The sequence below is a fragment of the Carassius auratus genome, chromosome 26 (genome assembly GCF_003368295.1).
Source record: "Carassius auratus strain Wakin chromosome 26, ASM336829v1, whole genome shotgun sequence".
NCBI classification, from domain to species: Eukaryota; Metazoa; Chordata; class Actinopteri; order Cypriniformes; family Cyprinidae; genus Carassius; species Carassius auratus.
The window spans coordinates 5288360-5308465 of record NC_039268.1 but is presented as its reverse complement, the minus strand read 5'-3'; the positions used below and the strand labels follow the sequence as shown (position 1 = coordinate 5308465).

The window sequence follows — 20106 nt, the reverse complement described above, 5'->3', positions numbered from 1 at the left end:
TTGCTGTTGTTGTTATTTACATATATTATAAATTGCCTATTACCTTTTTTTTTTTATACACACCTATCTAAACTACTATCTAAATTAATTATCCACATTACTACTACGACTACTACTACAACTAAACTATAGCCTTTCCTATTTTTGTTCTTGATGTTTAATAAGAAAACTGAAATTCGCCAAACTTTTGATGGATCTGCACAGTTACCAGATCACTTTCCATGCAAATGATTGAACCGTTTGTCTTCTATCTCAGTAAGCAGTTGACATTTGCATTTGCATTTAAAGTTGATAACTTTTCCACTTTTCCCTTCAAGCGAGCAAAACTTTCCAGCAGTCCCACGTGGGTGTCCTCCTCAAGTTAAACTGACCGTCCACCAATAATAAACTATATGACACAGGAATGTGGGAGCATTTCCTCTGTTTGCTCTGAGCTGGGCTTATAGAGCACAGGGCAGACCAGATGGGACTTCTGAGCACTTCATGAATGGGTCATTCTTTATCATGAGTCATGTGACTAATGATGCTGTTATGCGAGAGCGGAACTCTCATGCTCCTAAATGGGCATGTTTCCGCTCTAGAGCAACGAGTGTGGGTGTATTTCAGCATTTTTTAGGAAAGATGACAGGTCCTGCATACATACACACCTTTTTCTATTACTCATATAATTTAATTACAGTATAGCTTAACCTCAAATGATGGATATAGCTCAGAGCAGCAATTTTATAGTATGCATGAGCTGTTCATGTATCAGGATATCATGGTTTTCAACTTTTTAAGGAAATAACAGTTTATTTTTGGTCAGAACACAAAATTGCACTTCAGCAATTATGCAGCACTGAATATAGCTGAATATTGTGAAGGTAATTATTTGAGGAACTGAGTCACACACACTATCCCTTGTATTTTAAATGGACACTGATCTAGACCTACTTTATGTTGTCATGAGTTTGTGTGATGTTTGGCCTCTGTTTGGAGGAGCAGGAATAGCAGAGGTTAAGAGCAGTTAGAAATAGGACAGTACAGTTTTCCCATGAAAAACTCCTCGAAGCAACCTCCCACACACGCCACACACACAGCTTGTATCTGGGAGCTTGTGAGTGTGTGTTCAAAATCCATTTGCTTAACTATCATGTAGTGACTGAAAGGGTGGTTTAGGTTATACAAACAGAAGGCCACGTGACCGAGATCATGTTTGTCCATTTTTGTGTGGGTTTATTGTCTGCATTTCAGTTTAGTCCGTTTTGTCAGTTTCCAGGAGTATACAATCATTCGATATTTGGAGCGTATCTTCAGTCCGGTTTGAATGTGACAGACAAAAATAATGTGACAGAAAGAGATAGAGAAACGGAGGAGGAAATGATGTCTTCTTTCTTTCCATTCTTTCCACTTTATTTAATTTATAAATGAAAAGCTGTGTTTATGTGTGTGTGGATCATGTATACACATTGTCCCCACAAAGATTGCAATATCCAACATCTTTGTCCTTATGGTAAATAAAAAAATGTAAATGGTGATGATCTGAAAGTGTAACAGTGCAAACAGGTTTTCTGTAAGGGGTAAGTTTAGGGTAAGGGTTATGGGATAGAAAATATTGTTTGGTAAGTATTAAAGTAAAAGAAGTCTATGGAATATCTCCACAATTCATAATTCACAATCTAATGTGTGTGTGTGTGTTTGTGACTAACAATTATTACTTTGATTACTAGTAGTACTAGTAGTAGTATATATTTATTTATTTATTTATTTCAGCCTGATCTCACAATCAAAACGTACATATTTAGAAGTAAATTAAAACTGTCCAATACGTATGTGCCTTTACGTATTTACAGTGTCGTGTACGTATTATCTGGACGTAATTACAGGTTTGATATGGATCTAAATTTAGGTAAAAACAACCTCAAATACGTACAGATAGAACGTGTTCTCTGACCAGCCAGTTATCCATAGAAATTTGCTCATGAAGCTGCTTTTCAATGCATATCTGATTATTATGTATATTTTCCCTTTTTATAATTTTGTTTGATAAATGTAAGATCCCTATACCCCACCTGAACCTAAACCTACCCATTTTATACAGAATGTTAAAAGAATAAAACATAATAAACCACAATTTTAGTAAAAATATAACATTTAAAACGTTATTTTCAGCCACTAACGTTAATCCTACACCTACCCATAACCATTTCTTAAAGTTGCTGTTATAAATAAACAAATAACAAATGTAACGTTAATCATTTATTTTTTGCGAAAATATCAAAAGTGGTACCAAAAATAGTTCAAATGATAATGAGTTCCAGTCGCAGTCCTCTCTGGAAGTAATAGATTTTATAGGGTATAGAGCAGAATTTAATTTATTAATCAGTGAAAATATGTATCTGTCTTCTCTCCGTGAAGGCGCACTGGCGCAGTACTGATTCCAAATGTCTATCAACTGAAACACGACATGTCGCGATCTGTGACGAATTAGGTGAGAACCAATGAGTGTTCGATATAAGTGCCGTAAACCATGTCGTAACGTTTCTCCAGGGTGGCGCACTGGCATTATTTTCAAATTCGAAATTTCGAATCATAACGAGTGCGGGCTTTGACTGTGACTGTTGCTGTTGCTGAGAATGAAGATGAAGATCGATTGATAAAGGGCTGAATTTGGATATGTTCCTTGCAAACATCTGGATTCCAAAGATATGGAGTACAGCAAACAAATAAAATGGATGTGATTTGTAATTTTATGCTGTGCTTTTGTGTATCTATGGTTGTATTGTCAGTCATTGAATAGGAGAAAAACGCACAACAAAATATTAAAAAATGGTTAAACAATTACATAAATTGCATTTATTTTAAGGTTTCAAAGTGTAGTCTCGTTTAACATTATGTAATCCCCCGAAACAAGTTTGCAGCATGCACAGAAATGTTATTTCCTGTTAAGTAGATGAGTAAACTAACGTTACTTTCAATAAATTCAATAAAAAATGTATTGATATGACAATTAAATACAACAGATTTAAATCATTAAAGCCACGATTTTAATATTAATACATGGGAATTCATATACATTCACACTATATGTTTTTTTAGCTGCTAACACGTAATTATTTTTACGTTTTACTGCTATAAAAACGTCAAAGTTGTACGTTTTTATGTGCATGAAAACGTAAGTAAATGTACGTGTGGTAGAACCACATTTAATGTAAAAATACACACGTATTCTCATGAGATCACGTTGTTTATTTATATACAATGGAAGTCAGTGGTAACCAAATCAGGTTGACGTTCTCGACAACCAGACTATTCTTTAAAATATATTGTCTAGAGTCTTTCAGAAGACATTAAGTATCACAGGTCTGGAACCACAGTAAGGTCAATAAATGGTGATAAGATTCCATTATAGGTGAACTATCCCTGTAATCACAACATTAACATTAAATCACAATAGTAACATTAGCTTCTCCTCTGTCTTGCCCGTCTTATTTACATAAGCTTTTCTAAACTGTGTTGTATTTTGCTCACGCTCACATCATGTCACCAACAATTACTGTTTGCCAACAAATTGTCAGCGCTCAAGCGGAAACTGAATGACTTCCAGCCACTTACTCACTGCAAATAGCAGTCAGTGTGAACGCCCCTTTAGTTTGTATGGGTTCCAGGGCCCATATTCTTAAGGCTTCTAAGATCCCTCTAAGAAAGCTCCTAATTTAGCTTAAAAATGTATATATATGAGTCTTAGCTGAGTGATTCAGGACCAATCTAAGAGCAACTCTGAGTTAGGAAAGACGAGGAAAAAAAACTTTCATTTTAGTGAGGAGGCAGGGCTGTGACTCCAAGACAGTGACTTGGTTGGTTGCCCAAGAAGGAAATGAATGAGTGCTTTAAAGTGTAGGGTAACAGTATATATATATATATATATATATATATATATATATATATATATATATATATATATATATATATATATATATATATATATATATATATATATATATATATATATTATTATTATTATTATTATTATTATTATTATTATTATTATTATTTGCCATGCTGTTAATGTCATACTTCATGTATTTCATAGGAAATGAACAGCAACACAATTAGGTAATTGTTTGTGTGATCACTTTGCTTGTGATAGACCCAAAACATCACTGCAGCATAGTTATGTTTTTTCCAGTTACCAAATATGTTAATGTTGATGTAGTGATTATAAAATTTCTGGCGCTATAGCATTTCGGCGTGGTGTTGGAGAGAAGCGCATGTGCATCTCTGATCTCAATAATATCGGTCACAAACATAATTCCTGCACGATCTAGAGAAACTAATTTCTTTTCCCTATTTATGTTTCATTCATTTTCTCCACTGCTAAAGAAACTCTTAAGCCTCTTAAAAGTCCCCATCCTTATTCCGAACAATTTTGGTCCACAAGACCTCTTTTACTGGATAAGATGATTTCTGAATTACTTTTTTCTTTGCTAGGATCTTTTCTTTAATTTTAGGAAGAATTTTCTTAGAATTTTGTTACTAGGAGCAACTCTTAGCACTAAGATGTTTCATTAATACGGGTCCTGGTCTTTTCCCTTTCAACAACAAAGTTAGAGAGAGAGGGTGACTGTCAAGAAACATGTCTATATTAGGCAATGAATGGCCAACTCACACACTGAAATGCACTATACCTTGTTTTCTTTTGAAGCAGCCAAAGAACAAGCAAGCCACTGTCAAAGAGTTTTGATGTGGCCCTTTCCAAGACATGTAGAACAATGTTCCTTAAACTATTTAGGCTATAATAATAATACAAATATAGTAACCTATAATCAGTTTTATCAATATTAGAAAGTATTTCTGTGCATTAGCTGAATATAAAAAGTAAAATTATAATAATTTTAATACTACTGCTACTATATCATAGCCATAAGACTGGTCGCCCATTGAAGCTAAGCAGGGTTGAACCTTGTCAGTATGTGGATGGGAGACCTCCTGGGAAAACTAGGTTGCTGTTGGAAGAGGTGCTAGGAATGCCAGCAGGGGGTGCTAACCCTGCAGTCTGTGTGGGTCCTAGTGACCCAGTATAGTGATGTGGACGCTAAACTGTTAAAAAGCACCGTCCTTTGGATGAGACGTTTAACCGGGGTCCTGACTCTATGGTCATTAAAAATCCCAGGATGTTCTTTGAAAAAGAGTAAGGGTGTAACCATGGCATCCTGGCCAAATTCCCACATTGCCCTCTGACCATCATGGCATCCTAATAATCCACATATCTACTGATGGTGTGTGGTGGGCGTTCTGGCACACTATGGCTGCCGTCACATCATCCAGGTGGATGCTGCACACTGGTGGTGGATGAGGAGATTCCCCAAGTGAATGTAAAAGCGCTTTAAGTGTCTAGAAAAGCACTATATAAATGTAATTAATTATTTATTTTTATTTATTGTATTTCTAATAATATACTATATGTACTGGTTATTATTATTATTATTATTATTAAGGATATAAGGATTTGTTTGGGTAAAATAAAATACAATAAAAAATTACAAAATCAGAAATGAGTGCCAAAGCATTACTGCAATCTGACTTAGCCCTCTGACTCAAACCTTTACACAGCACGCTGTCTGCTTCTAATCAAAACTGAGAGTGCTTTCCCCAGCTAACACACTGATACACAGACACACAGAGGCATAGAAAGAGAAGTATGTGTGTGTGTTTCTGTGGGTGAATGTCAGTGAGAGGAAAGGGAATGTGGCATGCCGATTTTATAGGAAGAATTAAATGTTACGAACAGCACAGAAATAGAAAGGGGGAAAAGAAAAGCAGTGAGAAAGAGAGAGAGAGTAAAGAGTAGACTGTCAGTTTCCAAAAGAACTGCACTTTAGAGATGTGAAAAGCCTGGTTTCTAAAAAGAGAGTTTAAAAAAGCAAGAGATAGAGGAAGAGAGTGAGAAGGGAAAACAATGACTTAAGACTGCCAGAAACAAAAAGAACAGTCATCCTAAGCAAAGACCTCTAATGCTGTCAAGATGACAACATGCTCTCCACATTTCAAGCTCCACGCGTCTCTGTTTTCTTCTCCTCCTCCTTGTTTCTTCCAGGGAGAAAAGGCTCTAGCAGGAACTGACCACGATCAGTGATCGCTCCAGACGTCTGGGGAGAGAACAAATGGCTTCCTCCTCCCTCTTCTGGAGTTCTTGCATCATCTCTTCAACCGCTTCATTGAAAGAAAAACGCAAATTGGTTGCAGAAACAATTAGGGACACTTATTGCTGAGGAGCGCATGCCAGTCTGATAGCTGAACACTTGATCTATCAACACAACTGAAGTAGTCAAGAGGCTTCAAACATGGATTTGTTTATTTATTTTGCACCTTGGATAATTATTTAACACAGAAAATGTATTTTTTCGGCATTTCTCTTTTTCAATGCAGCCATTGTGTTTGATTGTAACATCGCATGGGACCATAAAAAAAGTTGTTGACCCCTGGAAACACATGACCTTGATGTCCTGGCTGGCTAGAGAACAGAGCTAGCTGTGTCAGAGGGTGAGCTCACCACACAACGGGGCGAGTGGGTAACTGGCTGCTCCATCGCCACAGACGGACAGTACCAACATGAAGTGACACACTCTCAAGGCCAGAGGAAGAGGAGAAGGAAAGAAGCATCCAGGTAATAATGAGTGTGTGCTGATGAATCTCTTTTAAATGTCTGCTGTCTGGTTTTCTGTCACGTTTCCGTTGTTTATGTTCAAATTTAGACATTTAGTTACTCTAGCAGACTCTGAGACCCAGACATTACCAAACAAGCACAAAGTACAGGATTTCAGTGACGTGAGAAACTAAGGATTATCTCTCTTTACGACAAGATAACTGTCTTTATCGAAAACGAATAATCCGCGAAAGCGCTTGCCAAAGGAAAGTTGGACCTCACAACCAGATGTTCAACAGAGGGAGTAACTTCTGGCCAGATGTGAGAGGAATGTCCTGGTTGGGACCGTCTCTGAACTCATGCCACTAACCGCTGACTTCACATAGACGTCAAGAAGATCGTTCAGACTTAAGAGAATACAAGAGCTCCTGCCACTTCACCACGCTGTGTGGTTTCCCCCAGCGGTCTTTTATTACTGCATTTCGTTCCATCTTGAGACCTTCCTTGTGGTCTAATTTTAAAGAGAAGTCAGTCCTTAATGCCCAATCACGGAAAAATGACTTGTGCAAAATGTAGAGAAGTCTTACTGTACTTTTGAGTGGGTGGAGGGTCTGGTGAAACGCTTGGCTGACTCAACGGTTGGTGCGAGGGTAAATGTGATTCGGTTATTTTTCTTTTCCTGCACGAGTCAGTGCTACAGCTGTTTGAGATCTGCTTTAAATGTTTGTTCTTGTGGCTGTAATTGGTAATAATCTCTTCTGTAAGTATCAAAAAAGCAGGTTGAAAAGTTGACAATTCATTGTTGGTTTGTATGCACTTAGTTCTTCAAGAATAAATCAAGCATTCATGTTCGAAAAGGATTGTGTCACTACATTAAGTTGTCAATGTGGTTTTCGATATAACACAGAACAGACTCTTCAGAGTAAACAAGTTTAAGAGCACTTGAGTTTCAATGTCAGTAAAATTCATTAGGCGTATATTTTCCATTTCTCTCACATATGAAGATCACAAGTGTTTGACATTGAAGAAATTCTCTCTCTCTCTCTCTCTCTCTCTCTCTCTCTCTCTATATGTCTCTCTCCTCTCCTCTCCTCTCCTCTCCTCTCCTCTATCTCTCTCTCTCTCTCTCTCTCTCTCTCTCTATTGCAGGAGGACCTGTATCTGGTTTTGTGCTTTCCGTGGGCTGTAATAATAAGGCTCTATGGGCTAGCCAAGGGATCTGGCCATGCCTGTTGCTATTCGTAAGAGAAGCTGGGAGGATCATGTGACCCCACGGACAGGATTACAGTACAGCTATGATGACCTAGACTTGGTCTGCTGCCATGTGCGGTACCAGCGCAGTAGGTGTGCCTCCATGCCTGAGTGTGGTCATCACCAGCCTAGGACTTTGGGATTTTGGATCCGAGATGGTACAAGAACGATGGAGAGTATTGTGCAGAAGTTTAAAGGTGGAGCTCAACCTAACTGTGAAGGCACAAAGTGCAAATCATCGACGCCTGGAAAAACGGTCAATGAGATAGCACAGCACAAGAGTGACCAAGATAACAGACTACCTTTAGACAACATGGCAGATCAAGATGAATTGGAATGTTCTGCTTCAGGAAATTTGCAGGCTCAGAATGGAGAAACAGATAATAAGGAACTAAACAAGGATAAAGTATCTGCTTCCCATAGCCTGACACATTCTGCACTCCCTACCCCAATATTAGCTCAAATAGGAGAAACGGATGATTTATCAAATGTGCTGAAGGACAGTCACTCTGTCAAAGTTGACTGTTCTGACCCAACTTATCCCAAAAGTGGAACTTGCAAAGAAAATACAGAATCATTGGTTAAGGTCAGTGTGGGCAGTCAGTTGTTAGTGCATGAGCACATGAGTATCACAGAAATAACTAATAAACTTCCCACCTCTGATTCACAGCAGGAATCTGCTGACCCAAACAATATTGTAGAAGGACAATGTTGTGATACGTCTGAACAGACTATTATAACATGTGGCAAAGTCGAATTCTCACACTCAGATGAAACTTTGATCCCAAACTTGTTATCATCATCAGCTTCTCAAGAAATTCACATTCCAGAAGCTAGCTCGGATGCTAATAAAGCAAGTCAAGTGTGCAAGCATCACGTAATATCTCAAGGTCAAGACAATGAAAATCGGGAAGGTAATGGCATTTTTAAATGTTGCGATCATGAGATGTTAAACAATGGAAGCCTTAAAACACTTGCTTGTGAAACGTCTCGACTGGAACCATCTGGAAAAACTGACATACTGGAAACATGGCATGATTGCTCATCGAAACTCCAAACCATCCATGAGGGCTCCTTTCCCGAATCTGGAGATGATGTTTCAGGTCAGATATCAGCAGAGATACCAGAACATCCAACAAGTACAAACCTAAATACCATCAACTGTGAGAATTTGAGAACTTCAGAGGACCAAAACACAAGGGTAAAGGAGGTGACTAGAGAAAAACCTCAACCTGAAGGACACTATGATGAACATCAGGCAAATCAATATACAGATACAGCCAAAGACCTTGAGAGTGTTCCAAAAGCTGAAGGTTCCCTTGTAAAGCTTCGTACAAGGAAGGTAAGATGTTTTTTTATTTTATTCTATTTTTTTTTTTTTTTTCGATTTGATTTACACTCAAGGAAGGTAAAAAAGAAAGCAGAGATAATAATAATAAAAATAATGATATAGTCACGCAGTATACATATAAAAAATATTTTTGCACATGAGATATTTTGCATTATGTGTCATGCCTCTGAAGTTCATCAGTCAGTCAGGAAGGGAAATTCTGGGGGAATTTCCACATAATTTGACTATAACAAAGCAATTAAGTATGCAAATAAATTGAAATCTTGGGGAAAAAAGGTCTTCTTTTATGCATCACAAGATTTCAATTAGTTTTGTATTAAATGCTGTATTTACAGTGTTTTTTATTTATTTATTTTGGGGTATTTTTGCAAGTTTTATTATAGACCGTAGAAAGCAGACAGAAAGTAATGGGGAAGAAGAGAGGGGGAGTGGAATGAGGAGATGCAGGCTGGTTTCAAACCCTAATCTTCCACAAGTCCTGCAGCTCATTATGTAGTTCTGGTTTTTCAAAACCCCTAAACCCCACAATTTATATTTGAAACATAATTTATCCCATCTGTTTGTTCTTCAAGCATGATTGATAATGCAAATAATGGGGCTTGTTGAGAAGATGTGTGCTATTACTTTTCAAAGTTGCAGTTTTCACCTAAATAATAATATACACATTGAAGAAATAATAACTCAAGTCAAATCTTGATTTAAAGTACCCCTATTATGCCATTTCCAATATTGCCTATCATGCAATGTATAATGTAGCTGTATGTGAACGTAAACAAGTTGACAGTGCATGATAAATAAAGTTATTGCCTCCCAAAATAATAAAAAAATAAAAAAAACTCTTCAGTGACAGCTACACATCACGAGTAACACATTTGCATGTGTTTTACATTTGCCGGCCATGAACAACTTGACCCCGCCCACAAACACCTCATTTTACTGACGACTGCTTCTCTAATTTCGGGGAGTTCAATGCAGGATTTACAAAATGCTTGCTGTTGTAAGATGGATCAGTATACTGTTTGTTTGGACCAGCTGCTCCACTGAATCACAAACTATGATAAATTATAGATGTTAATATTTTCTATAAAGCGTTCAAAATACATAACTATTGAAATAAGCGTATTGTTTCAGACACGCATTGTATGTCATAGACCAATCACAACAGACTAGGTCATCTGACCAATCAGAGCAGGGCAGGTTCACTGAAAGGAGTGTTTTAGAGAGACTGAATCTTTGAACTGCTTCAAACAAATTGTTTGAGAATGGCTGGAAAATAAGGTGATATTAGATGCATATTTTGGGAAAACAAAAGAGTTTTTTGACCTTGCATGCGTGTAATCCTATTGTAGGAGACTCCCACAACAATATTAGGAACTGTAAAAATGGCATGATAGGGGCACTTTAAACAATAAAAAAAATTGTAAAATAGTATTACAGTTTAAAATAACTGTTTTCTATTTCAATATATTTTAGAATGCCATTTATTACTGTGATGGAAAAGCTGCATTTTTAATTACTTCAGCCTTCAGTATCGGTTCTTTGTTCATCTTTTGAAAGCCATATTTTTATTTAATTATTTTATTTTTCAGAATTATTTGATGTATCTTTGATTTATTTGATGAAAATTCAAAAGAAACAGCATTTGAAGTAGACATTTTTGTAATGATATAAAAGTCTTTACATGCATTTTTGATCAAATAAATGCATCCTTGCTGAATAAATATATTAATCCCCAGACAGTCCTGTCCACAGTGCATTTCATGAGTGGCCAGCATGCATGCTGGCTTTTATTTTAAGACGGTTTTAAACCAGTTCCAGCATCTTTCTTCTGCCGACTCTTTCTTCCTGCTCCATGTTTGTGCTTGCTTGTATACACAGTTTTGATTAAAAGCATTTATATAGCGCCATGCTTTTCAAGCACCACATCCGAAATCACTATGCTAGCTCACGACCACGCCCTTTTGAAAGCAATAAAATCACTCCAACTTACTACATCTCTGGCCATGGGCATCTGTGGCACGTTCCCCAGTCCAAGAAACTGGTGTCAAACAAGAACTAAGAGGGAACAAATATAATATGTGTCAGTATGTGTAATCATTGTGTGTCTACTGATGTGTGACGGGCGTTGTATGTGTGATCTGTTGTGGGTGTGCTTCCATGCATATATTTTTACCTTTATGCATTTACATGGGTGATTGACAGCAGCCCGCCTTGCCAACCTCGGTCCCTTAGGCAAAGTCTCTCATAGCTTTCTGTGTTTATTCATCCTTGTCGTATTCCACAAGACCCTGGAGGCGTCGTCCAAAACACAGTCATTATTTATACAGCAGGATCCATTAGACAGGAACCAGCCCAAGCAAAACACGCCATGCTGTGTAATTGTCATTTATTTGTGAGGCTGAAACCCAGGACTGGTGGCTGGAGTTCTTGTGGGGATTTGTGTTTGTTACGGAGCACTGGAGTGAATGCTTGCCATTTAAGGGCTTGAATGACTCTTTTCTACTGCTAATGGAGACATGAACTATTATGAGTTCAAGGGCAGAGTGAGCAACAAGAGTCCTTGAGTGTGTGAGTTTCAGTTTGACACATAGTACAGAAGGAATCTTGCTTATTCCAATCATCTTGTCTGTGAATGAGCAATAAAGATAGCAAAGGATTGTATTAGTAATGCAGACAGAGAGATACTAGTTGCTCATTGTGTTATTCTCTTGACAACACAGTAGTGTCAATGATGGAGATAATGAGACCAGTGATTACTGAAGTAATTCCCTTTTCATACATGATGCTGCACACACGACACTGTGAATGTGCTGGACTGTGTCAGTCAGGAGATTTTTCAGGGAGTTGGAGTATGAATCTGGGCTTCATGGTGGATTTGAGATTCTTGGAACCATTTAAGTGGCACTAACAGAGTGAATGTTTCAAAAATCACTCCCCATATTGAGCAAATGTTATGCACTTGTGACTGTATGCATGTATTTATTCATAAGGTAGGGGTGTGAATCTATTGGTGAACAGAGAATCGATTTTATTCACAATTTATAAGTGTCACACAATTCAGTTATGATTTTGATAACACCACTAATGAAGTACTTGCAAATCTTTTGCAAACTATTAGTTTATAGTTTATAGTTATAGTCTGTACTACAGTTATCGCCATGCTGTATACACTGTACAAGCTTTATATTCTGTCCCTTAACCCTAGCCATTGGTGGAGGGTTGAATGCAACGCTGTTAGATTACCTGGTGAGAAAACATTTCCGTACACGAGCATAATATTACAAAAATATCATTTTCTATTCTTGCTCAGTCTGCTATAGCATAATGGAACACACTAATGGTTTATCATGTCTGTGAAAACAGTGTGCACAGAGGTATGCAAATACATACGTTGACAGGCAGGTAGGACTGCATATCGTAATCTTTGGACCAAGGAATATTATTGCATGAACATTTTATGGTCTTACACCTTCCACAGGCGATATAAATACATGTTAGTGTTTAACATAGTGATTTCTGTCGGGATGTGAAGAAACTTTTATTCAGCATAACAAAAATGTTTTGAACCAAATCTAACCTGCCTACTCTGACATTGAATATGAATGCAATTAAAGGTTGGTTTAAAGCACCAAACCTAAAGTGAGAACTATTGACTCCATATTACCAATTAACAAGTCTTTGACTAAGAGATAATTAAATAATAATAATTGTATTAATAACAGTGATAATTAAGAATTCACTATTTGTATTGAGTCTATTAATATAAATGAACTGTTTTGAGTATATTAATTAAAGTGTTACCATGATTGTGTTTTTGATTAATGATTTAATTAAGCTTTTTCAGTTCAATTCATGAGTTCAAGACCCATGATACAGATTTAGTCTCCAGATATGTGCATGTGCATGCATGTGCGAATTTGTTCCTAATAAAGGCAAAGCCTTGCCCCATCAACAGGGTTTATAGATTTATTTTCACTCACCCTTAGAGACAGAAGGATAATTACATTGTGCAAAGGTACAGTTATTATGATGATACAGTTATTAATGATGAAGATCAACCTCATAATTAGATCCCTGATGAATACTGCTGACTTGGCCTTGAGCTGAACAAAGTTTCAAGATATTACCTATTAAAAAGTCTAACTTAGACCTTGATGTCCTTTCTATGCTGTCACATTATTATCATATTTCAGATTGCTCTTACAAGTTAGTGCAGCATAGTCAAACTGATGAAGTCTGTTGAGCAGCTTGGTCTTTTTGGTGGTGTTTATTGATGAGGAAGGTGCTAGATAAGATAAAAAGGATATAGTTCACCCTTTCAGCATTTACTCGTCTTTATGTTTTTAAAATGAGTGCCTTATGTTCACCAAGGCTGTGCCTATTTGATCAGAAATGTGGTAAAAACAGTAATATTGTGAAATATTAAAAGCTAAAATATTATCTAAGAAATAACATATTTCTTATTAGAGTTGAAAACTCTTATGATGCCTAGTATTAGTATTAATATATCTAAACCAATGTGCATGTTTTCAGGATTACTTGATGAATATGTAGACTTTAATCTTTTGTAACCTTATAAAAGACCTTACGGTTACATTGGATAAATGAATTGCATCCTAGCTAGATAGAAGTATTAATAAAAAAAATAAATAAAAAAAAAAAACAGCTGACCCCTAAACTTTCCACCAGCAGTTTATATCAGTGATCAGCTATGTTAGAAGTGCTGGATAGGGAAGAGAACTATTGATTCAAGGTTAAAGGTTCAAGTTTATTGCAAGCCCAAGGGGCAATTTTTGATGCAGCATAAAATCTGTAAACAACACACAACCATCATACTAAAAACAATCCATAAACAATACAAACAACACTCTCACAGGTTTAAGAGTCTAACAGCAGTAGGAATAAAAGAAAATCCATACCGGTTACTCTTAAGTTTAGGCATACTATAACGTAACCCAGAAGGAATCATTTTAAACTCATGAAACAGCGGATAAGTATGATCCACAAGGATAGTTTTGGCTTTCTGTAAGACAAACCACTCAAAATTTTCTGATAACCCAGTCTGATTAGACTAATAATCTTACTTCCTTGGTTAACAATGCCATTCAATGAGTTCTGATGCTTCACGTTTAGATTACCATTACCACCAAAATGTAGTCTGTTGTCAATAATAAGCCCAAGATACTTATAAGCACAAGCCCATTCCACCATTTGACCTTTAACTATAGTTGGCTGAGCTGATGATGAATGACTAGATCTAAAGTCAATAGCCATATCTCGTCTTCTTTATATTCACACGCAAAAAGTAAACTATCACACCATGTTATAAATGTGTTCACTACTGTACCATGACGGTTCTCATCCTTCCTCAGAAGACTGACAATAAGGGTGTCATCCGCAAATTTTAAAATTAAAATTTACTCACACAGTCATTAGTGTACAAAATGTAAAGCAAGGCTGAGAGAACCCATCCCTGTGGAGACCCTGTCGACGTTTATAAGGGCATCTGAAAATGTGCTATTTACTTTCACCCTCTGCCTTCTGTCACTTAGAAAATCTAATAACCACCCCACTATCTTATAATTCTAATTTAAATCTGAAATTAATTTTTTTTATTAAAACATGTCTTGTTTATATGCTCTGAGGTAGTGCCAGTGTGTCCTGCAAGCTAAGGAACAATAAAGAACATCTCAAATGAACTCAAAATGTCTGCTAGGAGAGTGAAATGGGCATCTATTCACACAATCACACTCATGCTGATGAGTTCTTCTTGGCCCCAACAGGGCTTTTAGGCAGAATTCTTTCAAGATTTGACTGTGCTGACTGTGAGAAAATAGAAATAAAAGCTTGTTAAACACCCCCTGTAGTTCACAAACCATTTTGATGAACTCAATCGGGCTTACAATATGAAGTCATATTTATACTATAATTTTCCTGTTCATAAAGCTAGAGGTTTATGTATGTGTTTGTGTGTGTGTGTGTGTCATTCATTTCCATTCACAAACCATCAACGTTAGACTTGTTCTGCATGTACAACATGCTGCACTGGAGCATGTTTTGTTCCTTTGAGCTGTGTTTTAAACTCTATTAAAGAGGTCAAACTACTGCTAAAGGCCTCTGTGTACACAGAGCATCTGATGCCCCTTGGTCCCCACTCTAGTTCCTGTGCCTTTTATGTATCATTGCTCCAAATCCCAATAAATGATTCAAGTGGGAACTCAAATCCAGGCCAAGAGTTCAAAACTCTCTTCTGTTAAGAAAAGCTTTATATCAGGGCCAACCACCAAACAAGATTAGAAATGTGTGCCTGCAACTTTCAAAAAAGAGATGTGGCTTAATGCAGGAGTAACATGTCTAAAGGAAGAACTTAATGTTTGATTTAGCCATCGGACTGTTTTCAAATTTGACCTGGGAAAATGCTCGTTATCCACCGATTTCAGTCATGACAATGTTTTCAGTATTATCTCAAGTAAAGAATTATTGTTTTATTATTATTATTATTATTATTATTATTATTATTATTCATCAAGGATGCATTGGATACAAGAGTGAAAACTTTACAAAAATAATTGTTTTATGTTCTTTTAAAATATAAATTCTTCAAATAATCCTGGGGAAAAAAATGCAATGTGGTTTCCACTTAAATACTGAGCAGCACAACATTCAACATTGATAATAATAATAATAATAATAATAATAATAATAATAATAATAATAATAATAATAACAATAATAATAATAATAATAATAATAAGACATATTTATTGATCACCAAATCAGCATATTAAAATGCTTTCTGGAGGATGGTGTGAACTGAAGTAATAGCTGCTGAAAAAAAATGGCTAAAAAAAGAATTTACAAAAATAACTTAAAATAAAAAAAGTAATTATTTGAAATTGTAATAATATATCACAGTATTATTATTCAAACAAATCCAGCCTCAGTAAGCTGATTTCTGCTTTTTCATTTTTAAATTAATTCTTAAATATTTAGACAAATGTAGTTCTGATTTTACAAAATGGTTAAACTAAGGAGCGATAATCACATATTTGCTTAAACTTTATTTTTCTTTGGTAGCTGTTGTGTCCGGAGCACTGAAGTGAGGTAAAGGATTCCTCAGTATATCCTTGAACAAACCAGCTCTCTGACTGACCTTATTCAATAATTTCCAACATAGTTATTAGGAAGGAAATTCTGAAACTTTTCTCTATGACTATAATGCACATCTCTGTTGCAGTCACATGACGCAGAAATGCCATGTTCAAGACTTGGGCCTGATACCAGAATACTTCAAATACTGAAGTAAATGAGTTTACCAAAGGAATGCTGATGCTTATGCCATTTCCTGAAAATCTGTGATGAGCCTATGTTTGCAAACACCATACATTTTGACTTTTCTTCAGTGTGTTAGGCCTCCTGATACTTTATTATTATTATTATTATTTAAATAAATTATAGTTTCAAATATATGGCTGTGAATAACTTACTGCATTTTTACAGATACATTTTTATGTGGTTGATTATAGATGAAGTTATTATACTGTGAGGTAATTAAGCTAAGTACAGTAATTACGTATTTTTGAAAGTACATGAGTCACACTAAATGAGCCATCAGGTACTGCTGTATGAGACAGTGTGTGAAAGTAAACATTGGATGCACACATTCTGAGTATGTTCTATAATGTGCCACAGCAAAACAATGTATCAGTCAAATGTGCCCACTATTTGAAATAAATGCTGTTCTTCTGAATTTTATGTTCATCAAAGAGTACTGAAGAAAAAATTAAAAACTTTTCAACGTTGATAATAAAATGTATTAATGAACAGAGATCATTAGAAAAATTTCTGAAGGACCATGTGACAGTGAAAACTGGAGAAAAATTGCCATCACAGTAATAGATTCTATTTTAAATATATTAAAATAGAAAACGGTTATTTTTAATGCTCTCAAATGATTAATCGCAATTAATCGCATCCAAAATAAAAGTTTTGCTTACATAATATATGTATGTGTACTTTATTTATTATTTATACATAAATACACACACATACAATATATATTGTTTTATATTTAAATGTATATCCATTTATATATTTAAAATCTTATATTTTATATTATATATAAATATATTTCATATATAAACAACATATCTTTCTTAAATGTATGCATGCATGTGTTTGTATTTATATGTACAAAATAAATATGCACTGTACACACACATATATTATGTAAACCAAAATGTTTATTTTACATGTGATTAATCACGATTAATCATGTGGCAGCACTAGTTATTTTAAATTTAAATACTATTTCTGCATAGGTTTTGGTGTATTTTCGTAAAGGTTATGCATTTACTTTTGAGGTAGAACTCAAACTGGCCAAATACAGTTCCCCTAATGCATAATGTCGAAATAATCTCATTACAATAACAGTTAAGGCCTGACATTGTGCTAAAGCATCAAGTTTTATCATGTGTTCAGTTTTATTCCAGCTCTCTCTTCTCTAAGCCTGTTGCTAGAGAAGGATTTTGCTGTATAGTTGGCCGCTGACAGCTTCCATTTTATATTAGTGTCTAACCAGTAATGTGCCACTCTGCAGGACACACTCATTTCAGATGTTGAGGTCTTAAGGAAAGATCTCTGGGGTCACTGAGGATACACTTAGTTGGTCATAAGTACATTCCCCAGAGATCTCTGGGAAAGAGGAAAAGAGCAGGAAGATCCTGGGAGATCTCACAGTGTGGGAATTCTGTCATCTCAAAACAGGAAGAAGCCTGTAGGAATGTGACCCCTAGAAGACACTAAAAGAGACTGAATCGGGGATCATTTAGAATATGTTTCATACTTACTTAAATGCAGTTGACAACTCTTTTGTTTTGTTGGTATATTCCTCCATTTGAGGGTTTTGTGGACAGATGTCACTTTTATCAGAGATGGAGCAATGCATCACATGAGAGTGAAAACAGTGGGCTGTATGTGTGTGTGTGTGAGTGTGTGTGTGCTGTGTTTATGAGCATTTCAGAATGAGTGTGTGTCATGGAAAAGCTTAGGCGTCCATGCAACTAGCTTTTGCCACACACACACACACACACACACACACAGAGAGAGAGAGCTCTGGCTCACCTCGACAAATCCAACAGCAAAGCACTGATGCTGACAGGCTAATTCTGTGCTAAATGGAAAATAAATGGGGAGACAGTCACATGACATTAGTAATAATAGAGAGCGAGCACACACACAAACTGGCACATAAATCTTTTTTGATTTCTTTCTGCTCCTCTGGCCTTCTTAGCTCTGTTTTACAGCATATGCAGAAAGCAGAGTAATGTTTTTTTCAGCACCCATATTTTAACAGATTACTTTTTTCACAATGGCCATCCAAACAGATTAAAGACTGGTTGTTTGAAAGAAGATGTGTTTTTTGGCTCCACTTGTTTCGCAAACAGCGACAGTTGTTAATTTTTAGTAATTTTTAATAATTTTCAATAACCAACTGTCAATATATATATTTTTTAAAGAAAATACTGTATACAGATACAGATTTTAAGTGGCAGAAACACTTTTTCCTGGTTGTTTATTATTATTATTAGTAGTAGTAGTAGTAGTAGTAGTGGTAGTATTTATTGTAACACCTTATTTTGAGGTGTCCTTGTTACAAGTTACATGTTGTATTTACTATTACGAAATTTGTTAACATCCTCCACCAATTTCATAATGTGATGACTCTCGGGTGTCCATAGGCGGACAATAGTCCGAGCCCTTCCTTGGGCACACCGGGGTGAGGCATGTGTGTGTGCTAGCACCAGTGCTCTTTGACATCTTCCTCCTGTGTGTCACCAAGCTTCTCCACAACCAGACTGAAAATAGCAGTGGCATGGCAGTAGACTTCAGACTAGAAGACAACCTCTTTAATATTAGGAGGCTACACGCAACCACAAAACTCTACAGAGAGCGGGTCCTGGGGCTGCAGTATGCACATACTTCAGAGGATCTTCAAACTGTCCTCGCTGTGGCAGTTAAGGCGTACAGCAGGATAGGGCTCACTGTCAACACCTCCAAAACAGAAGAGGTTTGCCAATGGAATACCAATGTCCTACCCACACTGCCTGCCTTCACTGTTGGGCATGAACAGCTGTCAGTTGTGCCATCTTTTAAATATTTGGGGAGTATTCTCGCTGAGGACTATGGCATCGACAACGAAATCCAGATCCACATTACTTAAACAAGCATCAGTTGACTTTGGGAGACTCTAGTGTAGAGTCTTTCACAACAAGAAGCGTCATCCCTCTACAAAAGTAGCTGTATACCAAGCGGTCTGAGTCACAAACCTCCTCTATAGCAATGAAGCTTGGGTAACCTACAGCTGTAACATCAGGTCCCTAGAGAGCTCCAATATAAGCTGCCTGCAATGCATTCTGGGAGTTACATGGATAACACTAACACTAAGTCAACCCCTAATCCTATAACCCAAACCATGTAGAAGATGTGGTTAATTCATATTACTTAAATGTACAATTACACTGTAACAAGAACACCTTAACATAAAGTGTAACCTTATTTATTTATTTTTATTTTGAATGTTCATATAAATTGAGCTTTGAAGACCCCCACCCATTGAACTGTCCACAGACTGAAGTGATCAATGACAGAATATTCCTTCCCCCAATTCCATAAAGAGACTCTAACTATACTGTAACTATAACAACAGAGAGAGTCTTTAGCTTTCTATATTAATCCCTTTTTTTTTTTTATCACCAAACTACTATGTTAGAGAAAGAAAAAGAATATGAGAGAGATGGTTGTCAAGGCCAAATGATTATAAAGAGTAAAGCAAAAGTATTTACAAGAAAAAAAACTTGAGCAAAGGAAAAAGTATATT

The 20106-nt window shown here is 36.3% G+C and overlaps 1 protein-coding gene across 1 annotated transcript in view; it reads left to right on the top strand.

The window, feature by feature from the left end:
• The first annotated feature begins 6030 nt into the window (after window positions 1-6030).
• The window catches only part of LOC113044154 (rho GTPase-activating protein 7-like), a 104545-nt gene continuing 90469 nt past the window's right edge, over window positions 6031-20106 (top strand). The window contains exons 1-2 of the mRNA XM_026203815.1: window positions 6031-6646; window positions 7775-9218. Coding sequence (XP_026059600.1) covers window positions 7851-9218 — 1368 coding nt within the window. The 5' untranslated portion in view covers window positions 6031-6646; window positions 7775-7850. The remainder of the gene's footprint in view (window positions 6647-7774; window positions 9219-20106) is intronic.